This window comes from Euprymna scolopes, chromosome 18, assembly GCF_053919585.1.
Source record: "Euprymna scolopes isolate OS-2025 chromosome 18, ASM5391958v1, whole genome shotgun sequence".
Lineage (NCBI taxonomy): Eukaryota > Metazoa > Mollusca > Cephalopoda > Sepiida > Sepiolidae > Euprymna > Euprymna scolopes.
Genome location: NC_136499.1, coordinates 17,771,949 through 17,788,961, shown reverse-complemented (window position 1 = coordinate 17,788,961; position 17,013 = coordinate 17,771,949). Strand labels below are relative to the sequence as shown.

The 17,013-nt window shown below is 32.4% G+C and overlaps 2 protein-coding genes across 2 annotated transcripts in view; one reads left to right on the top strand and one right to left on the bottom strand.

Moving 5' to 3' along the window:
* Positions 1 to 16,655, top strand: part of LOC145297899 (ras GTPase-activating protein 3-like) — a 65,207-nt gene extending 48,552 nt beyond the window's left edge. The window contains exons 14-18 of the mRNA XM_080144235.1: positions 1,102 to 1,185; positions 4,994 to 5,067; positions 8,924 to 9,030; positions 13,786 to 13,868; positions 15,813 to 16,655. Coding sequence (XP_080000361.1) covers positions 1,102 to 1,185; positions 4,994 to 5,067; positions 8,924 to 9,030; positions 13,786 to 13,868; positions 15,813 to 15,887 — 423 coding nt within the window. The 3' untranslated portion in view covers positions 15,888 to 16,655. The remainder of the gene's footprint in view (positions 1 to 1,101; positions 1,186 to 4,993; positions 5,068 to 8,923; positions 9,031 to 13,785; positions 13,869 to 15,812) is intronic.
* LOC145297508 (ras GTPase-activating protein 3-like) overlaps positions 1 to 17,013 on the bottom strand; it is a 471,570-nt gene that overhangs the window by 168,760 nt on the left and 285,797 nt on the right. The window lies entirely within an intron of this gene.

The following is a 17,013-nucleotide window of genomic DNA, read 5'->3' as shown; positions in this document are numbered from 1 at the left end:
GTTGATGAACATATATGAATTTTATTCTTTTTTCAGAGTAATTATGCAGTAAACATACTATTATATATTATAAATTTTAATATATGAAGTTAATAATGAATTTATTTGGCATCCTATTTATAGGTCTAGTGTGGTAAGCAGATTATTTAGTTTTACTTTTGTTTTTTATCCCAGGCGGTTCTAGGTAACCCTTCTAGTATTCAATATTACTAGCAGGACCTGTGGAAATTCTTCAGCGGACTCTTTCATATGTAATATATTGATGCTGGCATTCTGTGGATGTTCAACATAAATAGAGATGCCTTGATATTATTGTAGCTCTTTTGTTAAAACTGCAAAAGTATTTATCTAAGCTAGCAAGGATGTCCGGCATAGCCCGGTCGTAAAATATGCTTAAATATGATATTTTAATTTATGCAGATTTTGTATATATTATTATAAAGTCAATTTTCTATCGATTCTTATATATTATAAAGTTATGATTTCAAAAATAAAAAAAAATAGGTGCATCAGCTTGAATGAAAACTGAAACCAAAACTTACGAAGAAAAAAAAAACATATAACTTGAGTTCCTTCAACTATAACCGAAACCAAGACTTAGGAAGAATTCTTGGTAAAATTATTTATTAAAAAAATAGATTATTTGAATGCCATCAGCTATAATCAAAACTGAAACCAAGACTTATAAAAAATTCTTGGTAAAATTATTTATTACAAGAAATGAAGGTCATAACAAATGACAGTCATTCCGAAGAAAAAAAATGTAAGCGTGACACACAAAATAACACGCACGCTATCGTATTAATATATAGATACTTAATATTGAGAAGAAACCAGTAACTGATTATTAGAATAAATAATATTTAAATTTTCAAGTGTATAAGGAAAAGTGATTACATTAAAAGCAATAAAGCATCTCAATTATTGAAAATAGGTTGGAATTCTCAGATTGAACTACTTTACTAGAAAGTACAGTTAAGATAAATTATGTAGTACGAAAATGTCTATTAATAAAAAAATATTTTATTTGTAAAACGTATATGGATACACCATGTATTGCATGTTTTATGTGTTGCATTTTTTTTTTTTTTTTTCCAACAGCATTCATTTGGTTTAAAGGAAGATTATATGGTGCCATTGTTTCAAGCGTTGTCAGATGAGCAACATGTAGACCAAGTCAAAAAGGTAACACGTTTTACACTTACGTAAAAACTATGTAATTAGAATTATAAAAGTAAACATCTTTATAATTGAAACCTATCAAGATAATCAAAAGCTCAATGTATGATATCAAGGTTTCCCAAAGTGGGTGGTACTGCTGCCTTGGTGGGCGGTGCTTTGATATGGGGGAGGCAGTAATGCAAAAAAGGGTGGGTGGAGGGTTAACTACAATATATATACACACACACACACACACACACACACACACACACACACACATATAGAAAATAGGAAAACTTTTTTATGTTAAAGAATACACATGAAAGTATGTGTATGCGGATTATATATATATTGTGCGTGTGTGTTTTGTAAGAATGTGTGTGTGTGTGTGTATATATATATATATATATATTTTATACATACAAAAGGCTTCCTTCAGTCTTGACAGACTATGGATACCCACTGTAAGGGTGCCTACGCGTGAAATTTTTGTGGTAGGACTTGCGCAATCTCCAACCACACCTCTCCTGAGTCGACATTGTTGAATACCAGTGGCAAGTGGAGGTTCAGGATGACTGGAAACAATGCCGAGATAAGCGGAAAGCACATAAAGCATCTGGAATTCCTAAATGGTCACCCATCTGGTACTAGCGAGGCTCAATGTTGCTTAACTTTGGTAATCTGACGAGAACCGTGTGTCAACGTGATTATGTCGTACGTACATATATATATATATATATATAAATATATATATATATATATATATATATATATATAAATTGCACAAAATTTATTTCCATATGGTGTTGATGAACTTCAAAAGAAATCAACACTCCTACTGCAGCTTCTTTAGATATTGTGTTCCTACGCCTGTTCCTAATCTTGTAGTTCTCATCTTTTAATTACATCCAACCGGAACTGACCTGGTTCTGATAAAAGCAATTGTCGGTTCCTTTTTAATAGTCGAGCTTCTGTACTATATCATTGTTTAAAATTTTTTTTTTTTATATATATATTTTTTTTTTAATAATATTGTTGCTTTTATTTAAAAAAAAAAATGTTTCCATGTGTTTATGGAGTAGGAGGTGCTAGCAGTCTATTCTAGAGACCAAGCGGCGCCAGCCTGAAAAAGTTAGGGAAATCTTATACTAAATAGAGTAATTAAAGAAATAGAAAAATACAAAACGAAAATTAATAAAATACAATGTTTATTGATCCATCAAATTCAACCAAGGAATTATGATAATGAAAAATTTTAATCCATGAATTTTCAAAGATAAGCAATTTTCATCAGGATAAATATTATTATTAAAAAATAAATGTCTCACTGGTTAAAAAATAGATTTGAAAATATAAAAAATATTTCACTCCTTCTTTTATATAGATCGACAAATTAAAAAAAATCGAAGAGTGTCAAATAAAAGAACCTTAAAACCCATTTAAGATGTTGTCATCTCTTTTTCTTTTCTTTCTCCTATCAATTACCTTTCTGCGTTTGTGATGTTGTCTCCGATATAAAAACATATTTTTCTTAGCTTTTCTAAATATGGAGAAAGCATATAATTGATTAAAACATCAAGTGAAATGAATTACGTTTTTGACGCAAAGATTTTCTTCATATCTTTTTGCCATGTTTTCATATGTTTTAGATTTTGCGCACGTGTGCGTGCGTGAAATGTTTGAAACTGTCTCACTGTCGAGAGAGATGTGTGCAGAAGAGTAGACTTCGATTGTATGATCACGTTTAAAGATTAAATGAGCAATCTTGAGTTAATAGATGTATGAGATAGCAGTTTCAGTTCACAAGGGAAAATCAAAGGACACCATGGGAGGAAATGATAAAAATGGACATGAAGGATAAATAAAGACCTGGCCAGAAATAGATTACTTTAGAAGTTTTTTTCCCCACCCCAAAGATGGTGTATTTCCACTTGGAGGTAAGGAACTACTATTTGGAATCATGTCTAATACGAGATTGTTGGAAGTTAAGTAATGAGATGTTTGTTCACATTACATTTTAACTTCTGTGCACTAACACACTCAGAGAAGTAAGGAATAGGAAGGAAATTCCAAAGTCTGGCAGTCTGATGGAAGAAACTATTGGAGTAGAAAGCTTTCTAATATCTAGGAGCCCTTAACAGTGAAGGGGGCGATTTTGGTACTTGTTGAGTTAGTCAGGAGTATGTATATCAAGGTGGAGGGGGCTGCAAGTGCTAAGATTTCATCAAAGAACCTTCCATTAAAATACTTGTAAAACAGGTGCAGCGATGCAACATTGCAGTGATGGTACAGAGGTTGGAGCATAGACGATAGTGTGGACTTATTAGATTTGATACTCTTTTTTTTTTGGGAGAAGAAAAGATTGGCAGTGGATGCACCAGTCTCGGTGTGGCAACAATACACCATCCATGGTGGCGAATAATTTTCTAGCACAGTAGAGGGAGCCCACCTTCTTAAAGCTATCCAATGCATGCTAGTGTACAAAACTGATGTCAAACTGAATATGGTAATATTGGCGTCCTTTTTTTTAGTTTTTCGTTTCACTGTCTAAATAATTTGCAAACGAATGTCAAATTAAATAGTTTTTAAAATAGTTTTTGCTTGATTGAGTATAAAGAATGAAGAGTATTAGGAGTTTTCACATGAGAGATCTAAAAAAAAAAATAGTTTTATTTATTGAAAGTTATGTCTAAGAAAATGAGGGAGAAAAACTGGAACGATAATTTTTAAAAATTTTATTAGAAAACTTTTCTTTTTCTTTTTTTTTTGTATTAATGAGTCACGACTTATCCATGCTAAAAACATTCAAAGACAAAGGTTAATGAAATGGATAGATTGATGGTTGAATGATAAAACCTATGAACAGATTAAAAATCTCCATGTACAAAACAACAGTCAATGCAGAAAACGGCAATTCTTCCCCTTTTGTTAGAAACATTGTTAATGTAATGGGGTGACAGATAAACAAAATCAAAAGTTATGAAATTGCGGAAAGATTTGCTTTCTGCTTTTTTTTTTTTATTGTTGAAATGGAAATGTATTTTTTTTTTTTATTATTAATGTTGAAATGGAAATGTATTTTTTTTTCATTAATATTGAAATGGAAATGTATTTTTTTTTTTGTTTTTATTTTTCTCTTCCTGTTTTTTACCCATTAAATAATAAAATAAAAATTCCTCCTCAAAATTAAAAACCGTTTTGATCTAAATATTTTAAAATCTTATTGTAACAGAATAAAAACATTAAAATAAAAGTTTGAAAACCTTATTTTATAAAGTTAAATTAAGATTTTTTAAACGGAGTAATGCTGTATGTTTTTTTATTAAATGAGAAATCATTTTTTATTTATTCATTTTTTTTTTCTTTTAGATGGCATTCACCCTTATCATAGAAGAAAACTGTAAATGTTTATTTTTCCTTTTTTTTTTTTTTTTTTTTTTTTTTTTTTTTTTTTAAATTTTTGTTTTTTTTTTAAATTTGTTGATGTTTTTAAGTCCAAGGGTGGTGGCTCCTAAAAGAGATAAATTGTATGTGCGATCTTGTTGATGATAACATCAGATCTGATTTCGATACTGTCTGTGATTGGTGCAAAAACTGAATCAGAGTTAGTCGCATTATTTGAGAGCCTTATTTCATAAATTCGAACATGTTAGAAAACCAACTAATACTGCATTATTTTTATATGAAAAATAATTTTTCCTGAAACGCTCAATGGCATAAATCCTTATAGAAGAAAACTTTGTAAAAAATTTTTTCCTGATTTTATTTTAGACATAAAACAACTTTATATTTGTCATTGTTTTTTTTTTTTTTTTTTTTTTTTTTTTTCTAGTTCCTTGATGTCATTTCATCTGGTTCCAGAGTATCAGTGCAAGACATTGAAGCGCCAACCATTCTCAAAGAAGGGTAAGAATCCTCACTTTGGCACTAATACCCTCGGTAAAACATATATAGCCATCTCTCTTTCTTGGCCAAATTGGCTGTAGGTTAAATAGTAAACAAGACCTTTTCGCTTTAGCTGTCTTGATTATGAATATTAAACTCCATTTTAGATTTTTTTTTTTTTTTTTTTTTTACAAGGTGGTCACCACTTATCAAGGCCCGGAAGCCACTCAGGGATAAGGGTTATTGCATGTACAGTACGTTAGTGTGGAGATTTAATAAAGTGTCTACTTAAGGGGGCAGTTCATCAGGAATTTGTTTACATTGGACTTGAAGACATCTCGGTTGTAGTCAGGTGGGAAGCAGGCAGACAGAACAGAGTTCCACGATGCTTTTATCTCCCTCTCATGGCAGGAAGATATGACACAAGGGTCAGAAAGTGGGATCAAAGAGCCAGAAGGAACACTCTAGCCTGCAAAAAATGCTTAAGTAGTCCCATCAGCATTCCCCACAAGAAGCGCCTCAGGTGATTAGCAGTAAAATAATTCCTTCTCAAAGAGAGAAGGCAAAACCCGGATTAGCAACATACTGTAGTTATCAGAAAAAAGGTCATTTCAGAAATTGTCTACACTCTGTTCACTTTGGCGCTGAGGGAAGATGCTCCATTTTGAGAGGTTTGGATAGTGAAGTTGTCATTACTTGCAGGTCCATTCCTTACCTGAAGTTAGAATTGACGTTAGGGTTCCGTCTATGGTTTAGACAGAACGAGTTTTGTGTATGACATGAAACTATATTCAATGAGGTGCACATAAACTGACATTTAATGAATCCTGAATAAGTTATTAGAAATGAACATTACGTATAAATATTTGGAGATATTAAGAACTTGAAGCATATCTCTTATCAAAATAAAAAAAAAACTGGATCCAGCATTAAATAACCTGAAAAGTGCTGATATTAATGATGGAATGATTCCAATATTTTAGCCTGATTCTGAAATAATTACCGATTCCAATTATTTTAAAATCTCTAAATATTTAGTTATAGAGTTGCTTTTATTGAACGTTTTTTTCCCAGATTATTGCAAAAACCCGTGTAATATGTGCATATATTTTCGGTAACATAAAAATAATCTTCTTGGGTTCAATCTATAGATTTTAGTTTTGTTAGGAGTTTAAAATCAATAAATATTTATTATTACTACCAGAAATGTAAAATTTAAAAAAAAAAAAAAAAAAAAAAAAAAAAAAAAGAATCGTTTTTGGCATCTGTATATAGGCATAATTTTTTTCAGTTTCGATACTGATTTCGATTAATGGTCCCAACACTAGTTGATATGCTATAAAAAAATAAAAAGAAACTTGGGTCTTGGTGAGAAATTAATATTTGAAAAGAAATCTCTGATGTAACAATAAAAAAAATGGCTGGAGACTTTACCAAATTATATTGTGCAGCTTGTCAGATGAAAAATAACCAAAGTTAAAGTTACTGCCTTCCATAGTTGTCGTCTCACCATGTTTTCCAGGTGAGCCTTGTCTGAAGATAGCGGTTTCAATCCTACCCAAAGCTGGCCAGAAGTTTACTTGGCCAAAACATGGTAAGACGACAACTATGGAAGGCAGTAATTGCTGAGGATGCAATTAGGAGATTCAGAGTTCCTACCCCGAAGCGGTTACCACCTGACGAAGGCCAGAGGAATAATTGACCGAAACGTTGTGAAACAACAATTAATAAAGATGAGAATAATAGTCCGCAATAAATAAATTAATAATACTCATTTCAATAATGAATTCCAATTAAAATAATATGTATATCATTCGGTACGGACCCGACCGTGGAAGATCATATAATAAATAAACGTGGATTTATAAGATCAAAAAATCCAACCTTGATCGCCCTTCATGGCGCAGTGGATAGAGACGTTGAATCTCTACGGTTCCAGGTGAGCCTTGTCTGAAGATAGCAGTTTCAATCCTACCCAAAGCTGGCCAGAGGCTTGCTTGGCCAAAACATAGTAAGACGACAACTATGGAAGGAAGTAATTGCTGAGGATGCAGTTAGGAGATTCAGTTTTTTTTTTTTTTTTTAGTGATCACCACTTATCAAGGCCCGGAAGCCACTCAGGGATAAAGGTTATTGCAAGTACATTACGTTAGTGTGGAGAGAACTTCATCATTTACAGCCTTTGATGTGTTGCCGTAGATGGTCATGTCATCAGCATAGATGTCAACGAATGATTTAAGTATGTGTTTAGGGAGGTCATTGATGTAGATCAGGAAGAGAGTTGGGCCCAGGATTGACCCCTGAGGGACTCCAGCATTTATATTGCAGGCCTCCGATTTTTGTCCATCTACCACTACTCTTATGAGCCTATCGGAGAGAAATGATTTAATGATTGAGAAAACATTTCCAGTTATACCGTAGCTGGAAATCTTGTGAAGTAGACCCTTATGCCATACCTTGTCGAAGGCCTTTGATATGTCGAGAGCAATTGCCCTAGAAAGGAAGCCTTTGTCAAGAGATTCACTAATCCTGTGGGATATAACCGTCAGCACATCTGCAGTAGATCTTGCAGAGCGGAAACCATATTGTGTGTCACTAAGAAGGTTGTTCCTGCTGAGGTGGTTGACTATTTCTCTATTTAATATGGATTCCAGCAACTTACTCATAACACACAGGAGACTTATTGGTCTGTACTGAGAGGGAGATGACTTATCACCTGAATTCTTAAATACAGGGCAAACTGATGAGGTCTTCCAGGGAGTCGGAAAGCACTTCTCCTTAAGGCAGCGCTTAAATAGTTTTGTAAGTATGGGAGCAAGTTCTGGTTGAAGCTTTTTTAACACTATAATTGGGATGCCATTAGGGCCAGTTGCTTTACTGGAATCTAGGTTCTTGATTAGCTTGGCGACCTCATGCACGGATATTTGTATGTTACCTAGCAGTTCCTATCCCATCGTGGTTACCACCTAACGAAGGCTAGAGGAATAGTTGGCCGAAACCTTGTGAAACAACAATTAATGAAGATGAGAATAATAGTTCACAATAAATAAATTAAGCAAAATATTGTTTCCAAAAATTAGGGAAATTGATCAAGTAGTTTTATTTTTATAAAGAAAATCATCTATAAGCAATTAATGGGAATTTGTAGGCACTACAACATAAATTTCACAAGTTTGAATTATTGACTTCTATTTATTTATTTATTTTTTTTTTTAAAGATTTTTTTCAAAAAGACAACCACTCTTCTTGCTCATCAAATGTAATTTTCTTATTTAAAAATCAAATTACACGATTACATAATTTTTGGAATATGATATTTGTTTTGTCATGAATGTGTATACCATGCAGACTTTTGTTTATTTTTGTATTTTAATGCAGGGAGGATTTTGGACAACAACTGAAACATTTTTTCAGTGCAATACAGCATTTAACATTATCACACAAAGTAAAAGGAAAAATTTCGGTTCTTTGTAATATTTTTAGTTTCCCGACAAATAAAGGTGTGGACTTAGTAATTCACTACTGTTCGTTTGTTCGCACTTTCTCAATAACCATATTTTTAAATTTTGCACAAACTTTAGTCATGGTGAAAGTAAATTTTTGCCAAAACAGATTTTACGGGATAACTAATTGCTCTCCCCTCCAGTCATGGTGAAAGTAAATTTTTCACTCCTGGAAGGGGATCCCGCATGCTTGGTTTGTTATTTATTATATTTACCTCAGATTTGATGCCTTGTGTGAATCTTGTAAAAGGAATACTAAAAAAAAAAGAAATGATTAAACCAAAACTAACTTTGAGTTAACTCCATTGCGCTTTTTTTTTTTTTTTTCTTCTCAAGTCGGTCAAACTTTTTCCTTTCTAATTCTCATTGTTTAGAATGATGATCAAGCGTGCCCAAGGCAGAGGAATGTTTGGATTGAAGAATTTCAAAAGACGGTACTTATGCTTAACCAATCAAAGTCTTTTTTATTCCAGAGAAAAAGGTAAGCAAGTTTTCATTTTTTTTTTTTTTTTTTTTTTACAAGGTGGTCACCACTTATCAAGGTCCGGAAGCCACTCGGGGATAAGGGTTATTGCGTGTACAGTATGTTAGTGTTGAGATTTGATAAAGTGTCTTACTTAAGGGGCGGTTCATCAAGAATTTGTATATGTTGGGCTTGAAGACATCCAGGTTGTAGTCAGGTGGGAAACAGGCAAACGGAACAGCGTTCCACAGGCATGCACTTCTGAGAAAGAAGCGTTGTTCATGGAATCTACATTTTGGTTTTGGCACATTCTTCTATTTTTATCTTACATGTGTGTATTGATGCACAAATAACCAAAAAGCAATACAATATCTTTTACAGATATTTTCTTTTTCCATAACATTTACAATTAAACAAGCCGATGTTTTCTGTTTTGTAAATCTGTTCATCAATTTAAAAAATGTCATAATAACAATGAAGACATGAACATCTTGGTAGGAAATTAATCTAGCAATGAATAATAATAATCAAATTGAACAATAAAATCTAATATATAAAAGGCTATATCTCTGTCTGTCTCCATATTTTCAAGCTCTAACTGGAACTAAAAGTCGCAGAGTGGCGCTATGGGCCTCAAATGATTGGATTTTTTACAGACCATTTTTTTTTATGGGTCTTTAGCCAATTAAGGGGTCAGTAATGAGTTTGAATTGAAAAAAAATTGTTATACATTTTGTACATTCATCTTAGTTTATTTTTAATTTTTAATCAGTTTCTATGTGTATCACGTTGGTACAGTGGTAACATCACCAGCTTTGAATGCTACAGTTTTGCTTTCGGTTTCGATTTTAGCTGATGGTACTCAAATACTTTTTTTTTACTTTTGAAATTGTGATGCTATGATAAAATATACAAAATTTAAACAAATTAAAATTTAAATATATTTTATGATTAGGCAAAGCCCCCCCCTCCACTCTAGTAATATGTATACAGGTATGTTTGCAAATATATATCTATCAGAAATAATATCTATCAGAATTCGGTTGTTATTAAGATTTAGCTGGTTTGACCACACACGTTGTTACAGTCCAAGTGTCCTTACACCTGGACTCAAAAACCTCTAACTGCTTGGTTCACCTATGGAATCGTAAGTGGATCACAGTTGTAGCTATTAAATTTCAAAATTGTTATGCCTGGTATAAAGCAATTTAAGACTGTTATTATAAAGTTGATGACAACTGACTCGATCACAAAAATCTGTGACAAAGATTTAACTAGCATTTTTTTTTTTCTTGCTATGTTCAACAAGTTTAAGTTGCTATATCTACTTGAATCTAACATTATGTCCCCACTAACATTTTAATTGAATTTTAAGTTCTTTCAGTCACGTGACTAAACCAATCAGTCTGATATCTATCTTGTTACCGAACTTAGAAGTTAATTATACTTAATGTTCTTTTTAATTCTGACAAATTTAATCTACACCGAACCCATCTTGGCAGCTAGGGATGTAGAATAACTTGTTCAAAGGAGTAAAACATAATGGATCACCTGTTGGCCATAAATAACAACTCTTGATATCTGCCAAACTTCCACAAAGAAAAAAAAAAACACTCGTTTAGCTACAACCACTATCAACAATTTCCTCCACTTCCTATCTATACTTAAATCTAAACGCAAATTCCATGAACAAAGCCTTTTTCCTAGAACTGTCCATCTGTGGAACTCTGTCCCACTGGCCTGCTTTCCAGCTAACTACAACATGATTGTCTTCAAGTTTTTGTTGAGCTGTATCCTTAAATAATGAAATTATAGCCAATTTCCACCACTAACAATTACTACACTGTTGTCCTGGTAACCATTGTACACTCATTAACCCTTATTCTCGAGTGGTCTCCAGGCCTTAATTAGTGGTGACCTCCTTGTAAAAAAATAAAATGGGGTCCTATAAATGAAGTTGTCATGAAATAGCTCCAAAAGGGTTGATATGCCGTAAGACAAAACAAGCAATCAATCACATCTTTATCCAACTGTGAAGATAATTAGTTTTGACTTCATGAATAGACCCTCATTGAATAATTGTCCAAATCAAGGTGTTCTGCTACCAATCGTCTTTATCATGTTGCAGATAAGTTGAGCTGCATCTGTATCATCTTGCTTGAACTCTTTTGATTTTTGCTTGAGTTTTCAGGTGAATTACAAGGATGTTTTTAATGTTTATCCATGAATTTCTGTCATCTGTTCTTGTGCCTTTGCCAAACAATATTATCTTTTGTCTTCCCGGCTTTAAACACAGGCTTTATGTTACAGTGACGTTGAGTGAACCACCCAAAAATGCTGACTCTAAAATTGTTCATAAAATTCACAATATTTTATGAAATTAAGCCAGAGTTTGTACAGACTTGAAATGTCCTTGAATTTTTCTTTTGCCTTGAAAAGGCCTTGTTTCTATTATGACCTCGAAAAATGGAAAATCTCTTGAAAAGGCCTTGAAAATTATATTTATGTCCAGTAAAAATTTGTGTCAAAATATTAGAAATAAATAAAATACTATTAAATTACTTTTTAAGCATTAATAAAAATAGCATTAAAATATTGACAATAAATTTGAAATACGTTGTTCTGAAATTGCATAGCATTGTGGATACCTGACTTATGTCCCTTTGTGTTTCAGGTAGTTTCATGATAAAGATTCAAATCTCCATCTATTTTTGTTCTCATTTATAATTTAATTTGGTGGGGGGGTAGTGGCAAAACTACCTCTGTCTCTCTAAAAATAAAATACTTTCCTTGCACGGACGGGACTAAAAAATGATAGACATGACAGCAGCCATCTTAGTTTGAAATTAAAAGCTATAAAGAGAGTTAATATTTAAGATGAAATAAGCATTTAAAACTATGTAAAAACACCAAAAAAAAATGATGCAGGGGGGTTGCAAAGTAACTTTGATTGGCTATGGTAATATTTATTTGTTGTATATTTGATTTTGACCACTTTTTCGAATGATTGTTGATTGTTAAACAAACCTCAAATTTTGTGTTGAAAACTTGAATTTTGTCTGGAGAAGGCATTGAAAAACTTTGAAACGTTTTTGAAAATGGATATTGAAAATCTGTACGAACCCTGTAAACCATATTTGGTACAAATAAACATCACTTTATGCCTGACTTGTCTACTAAGTTTCAGGCATGGATATCCAACAGTCTTTGTCTTATCACTGTTTAATGATATGTGGGTACTTCTGCACTTATGTTAGCGTGCTGAAATAATAAAATTATTTAGAAAGCTAATCTTAACATGGAGAGGAGAGGGTGTTTTTGTAATTATGTACTTTCACCTAACAATTTAATAAAAAAAAGGATATAAAATTTGAATTTAACTTGAAATTACTATTTTAAAAATTATCACGATAACATAAGTGTGTAAGCACTGATATGTGGGACACTTTGGTGGTCATCTCATCAGTAGGTGTGATCCTGAATGAACTTTACTCTTATTGCCTCTCTCCTCACCCACTTTGATTTTTATTAGTGGGGTTATCTCAAAGATAATGTGTATTAAAACAATCCCCAGATTATCCCCAAACAAAAAAGGGCCATCACAGCCAAAATATGGATAGCGCCAAGAGAGGAGTCAAAGTTATTAAGAATTTTGCAGAGGTGCACATCATTGAATGACTAGAAAACATAAGGGTCGATTATGGTTAAAAAAATTCCAGAAAAACATCCAATACGAAAATGCCAAATTTGGGTATACACTGCTTTCTTCTGAGTCGACTTTTGCACACTGTTAACAAACGGATAATAAGCGTGAGGCATTTGGCTTTTCAATTTTAAATGTAAGGAAAGATTTGTTTTGAGAAAAACAAAAGGGGGGGTATTAAATATTTATTTGTACCATTTTTTACGAAAAATTTTAATAAATAAATGCGTTTTTATTTATTTTTTTTTTTCTTATAATAAACAATCGCAGATATTGTGTCTACATAAAAAGAAATATTTTAAGATAAAAAGGGAGGGTGTATAAAAATTAAAAAAAAAAAAAAAATTTCTTTTGCACTTTTTTTTTACAAAACATTTTCATAAACAACACATCATGCCCCTATATATAAAAACATAAGATTTTGTTTTTCTGGGTTTCTTTTAGCATTGTTTTTATAATTAACAAAAAAATTATTATTTTATAAATTTCTGGGGTCAGTTTTTAATGTAGATAAAATCCAGCTGTTCCCAAAAAGTTATCTTATGAATTGAGACAAAAATAAAAATTGTCTCTATCTGGAAGGATTTCTCTTACACTGTGAGGATGACAGGAAAGATATTTACAAAATGACAGAGAATAATTTTAATTTAAAGGAGTTAATACACTAACCTAGGACAGGGAAGATGTATGTATTCAGAAGAAGTATAATTATTAATTATTTAAATATAAATCTAATAATTGTAGAGAATGAAGTAATTTGAAAACAGGAATTTAGGACGCTAAAAGCGTACACTGTTTGAAAAGTAGAATCTTCTGTATAGGACACCATGAAAAAAAAATACAAAAAACAATAATACCTCTGCCCCATCCTTTTTTTATCTTCAAATAAATCTTTCCTTTATTTATATTAGAATGAAGCATTCGGTACTTTCACTGCTCTTCCGATTGTGTTTTTTTAGTTTTGAAATGAAAAGAATTCATTTTGATTGAGAAAAAAATTTCTGTTTTGATGATTTCTTGATTTTTTTTTTTTTTTTTTTTAATTATTTCTTGATTATTTTTTACTTCAGGAGATGAAATTCTTTGCCAGATTCCGATTCATAATATCTGGGCAGTTGAAAAACTTCAGGAAGAATCATTCAAAATGAAATATGTGAGTTTGTGTAATTTTTTTTTTTTTTAGTTCATATAAGGTCTGCACTTTATATATATATATATATATATATAATCAAAAATGGTAATTAGTAAAACCTGAAGAAAGTGCTCAATACTATTGTAGAGCAAATATATTTTTATTGCCGTTTTATCTGCTTAGTTCATGCGGAACTAATCAGTTTGGGTCGTTGATACAATTCAGTAACTGAAACATGTCTAAGCAGATAAAACGGTAATAAATAAATATATATATATTTATATATATATATATATATATATATATATATATATATATATATAAAAGTGAAAATGTATGTGTGTATATCCGCAAAAGGCTTTTTTCCGGGAAGCGATCGGTCGGCTCACTCCTTCTTAAAACTTTTTATATGCTGTCTAAATGATATTATTTACGAGTTCAGAACTTTGTAAAGCTAAATATTCCACGTTTTTGGATCGCCACGTGTGGATTCGGCTTTTCCGTATAAAACCGAAACTAATTCGAAGCTAGCGGAACGTCCAAAAACAATCAGCTTTGATCAATGCAGAGTTTCTCCTTATATCAGACAATTGCTATTCAATTTGGACAATCCTCTTTTTATGGGGAGCTGGTTTCCCCCCCCCCCCACAACATCTTGGGGAAACAAAAAGAAAAAACAAAAACTGCCCCGCAATAAATAAAATACTGCCCCGCAGTGAAAGTTGACCTCATTAAGTCATTAAGTACGGGCACCTGCCAATTCTTAATACTTAAATTAATTCAAACATGTTTCCATTACTATTTCTTGGTGGCCGATCAGTTAACGTCGCACGTTTTTGTTTTTTTTCACACTTTACTTTCTAACTTCGCCTCAAGGCTTTGGGTTCAATCTTTCCTACTTACTTACCAAAACTTTTTTACCCCCCCCCTTCCCGACACAAACACCTGGGCAACGATTTTTTATTATTCTTTTGTTTTGATTTACCCAAAACCACACACACCTCGAAACACTCGGGCAATGCCGGGTACCCCTGCTAGTATATATATAAAGTCGAGTTTTTTCTCATTCTGACATTGATATTAAAAGCCTACTTTTCTATTTAAAAATTATTAAAACAAACACGTGATTTTCAGTCCATAAATACCAGGGGCGGCCATTTTTATTTTCTCTTTTTTTTCTTTCCTAACACGAGCCGCACGATACATGAAGTAAGGTTCTTTACTTTTAACCACATTCTGTATGTTCTTTTTTTTTCTGAATCGAAACATTTTAATATTTTCTTTATCACCGAAGCCCCCTTGGCAGAGTTCAAAACCAACTTCGTAATTTAGTAGGTGATGCCTCTTTCTCACCTCTTCAACCTCTTTCCCACAGAAGAGATGTTGCAAGCCTGTCTCTGCTCTATTGCTGTTTTCATAGCAAGTGTTCGACTGAGCTCCAATCCATACTTCCCCACTTACCAATCTTTCACAGAAAACACTCATCTAGCCAAAATCACTATCAATAAATTTCCTCACTCTATCAATGCCTAAACCTAAATGCGGATTCCATCAACAAAGCTTTTTTCCTAGAACTACCCACCTGTGGAACTCTGTTCCGTTGGTCTGCTTTTCAGTTAACTACAATATTGTCATCTTCAAATCCAATGTAAACAATTTCTTATTGAACCGTCCTCGCAAATTTTATTATGCTAGTGTCCAAATGACAAAAATACACATATTAATCCTTATCCTTGTGTGGCCTCTGGGACTTGATATGTGGTAACCTCTTTGTATAAAAAAATAATTAATTTTTTACTTATTTTATATATTTTTTTTTACTTTGTAAATTTATTCAAAAGAAAAATTCACTTTTATTTTATTATTTATTAATATTTATAAATTTTTAATTTAAATTTAAAAACAAATTAGTTTTTATTAAAAAATTTCTTTTTTTTTTTCCATATTTTTTTCTTTTTCTTGCAGATGTTTCAGGTGGTGCAACCCGAACGGGCTTTATACATCCAAGCAAATAACTGTGTGGAAGAGAAAGAATGGTGAGTCGAAGAATTCACAAAATAAAATATTTAAAAAAAATAAAAAAAAAAATCAATGGCAAAAAGGTTTATGTGTCTCCTTAGATTTTCTTTCAATTGACTCTGTGTCCAAACTAAGCTCTATCATCGTAATTGATCAGATGGCAACAACCAAGATATTTAATACAATTCCAGGGGGGAAAAAAGGATGTGATTCCCATCTGATTTGAGTGCAGTTGAAATCTTTAATATAAATCTGTTTAAATGTATGTATGTTTGTACATCTGCCTAAAATTTTTGACAGTGGCGACGGATTTTCACAAGATCGGTATCGTTTTGAAGCTCGACCCTTCCGAAGACAAATATAAAAAAAAATTGGTTAAAGACATTAATTCCTTCACCCTTAACTGGGCACTTTTCTACAGGGAGGGGTCGCTTTTTTTGCCAATATTTTCAAAAGTCATCCCCTCTTTTCGATTGACTAGCCTTAATTTAAACCTTTGCCACTTCCAGTGGGGCGATGGACACAACGGCAAAGACGTCACATTTTTTTTTTTATGCTCTTTTCTTTCTTTGAGGTACGAGTTCGAGCCTGCCCTGCTTACTACAATTTTTTTTTGCTCAACACACACCTTCAAACACCCGGGTAACACCGGGCATTCAGGCTAGGATTTAAAAAAAAAAAAAAAAAAAAAAAAATCAATGGAAAAAGGTTTATGTATCTCCTTAGATTTTCTTTCAATTGACCGTGTCCAAACTAAGCTCTATCATCGTAGTTGATCAGATGGCAACAACCAAGATTCCGGAGGAAAAAAGGATGTGATGTTCATCTGATTTGAGTGCAGTTATTTTCCTTACTAAAAAGTTATAAAAAGGAATGTTAATAGCTAGCTAACGTACTTCCTAACTTCCGGTGTGTCTGCTACCAGAAGCTGTGACAAAGCAAATCAGTTCCTTCGCTTTTTTATTTCTACCACCTATATAGTGGTTGATGTTACCGATCTGTAGATTGCATGTCCGATATTTCGTAGAGGCTGTTACGTTGGAGGTCGCTGATTGTAGAGGATGACGTCTGAATGAACAACCAAGCAAGAATACTGAGTATATTTAAAAGACATTTAAAGGAGTAACGTCAAAAAAGAGAATGTAAA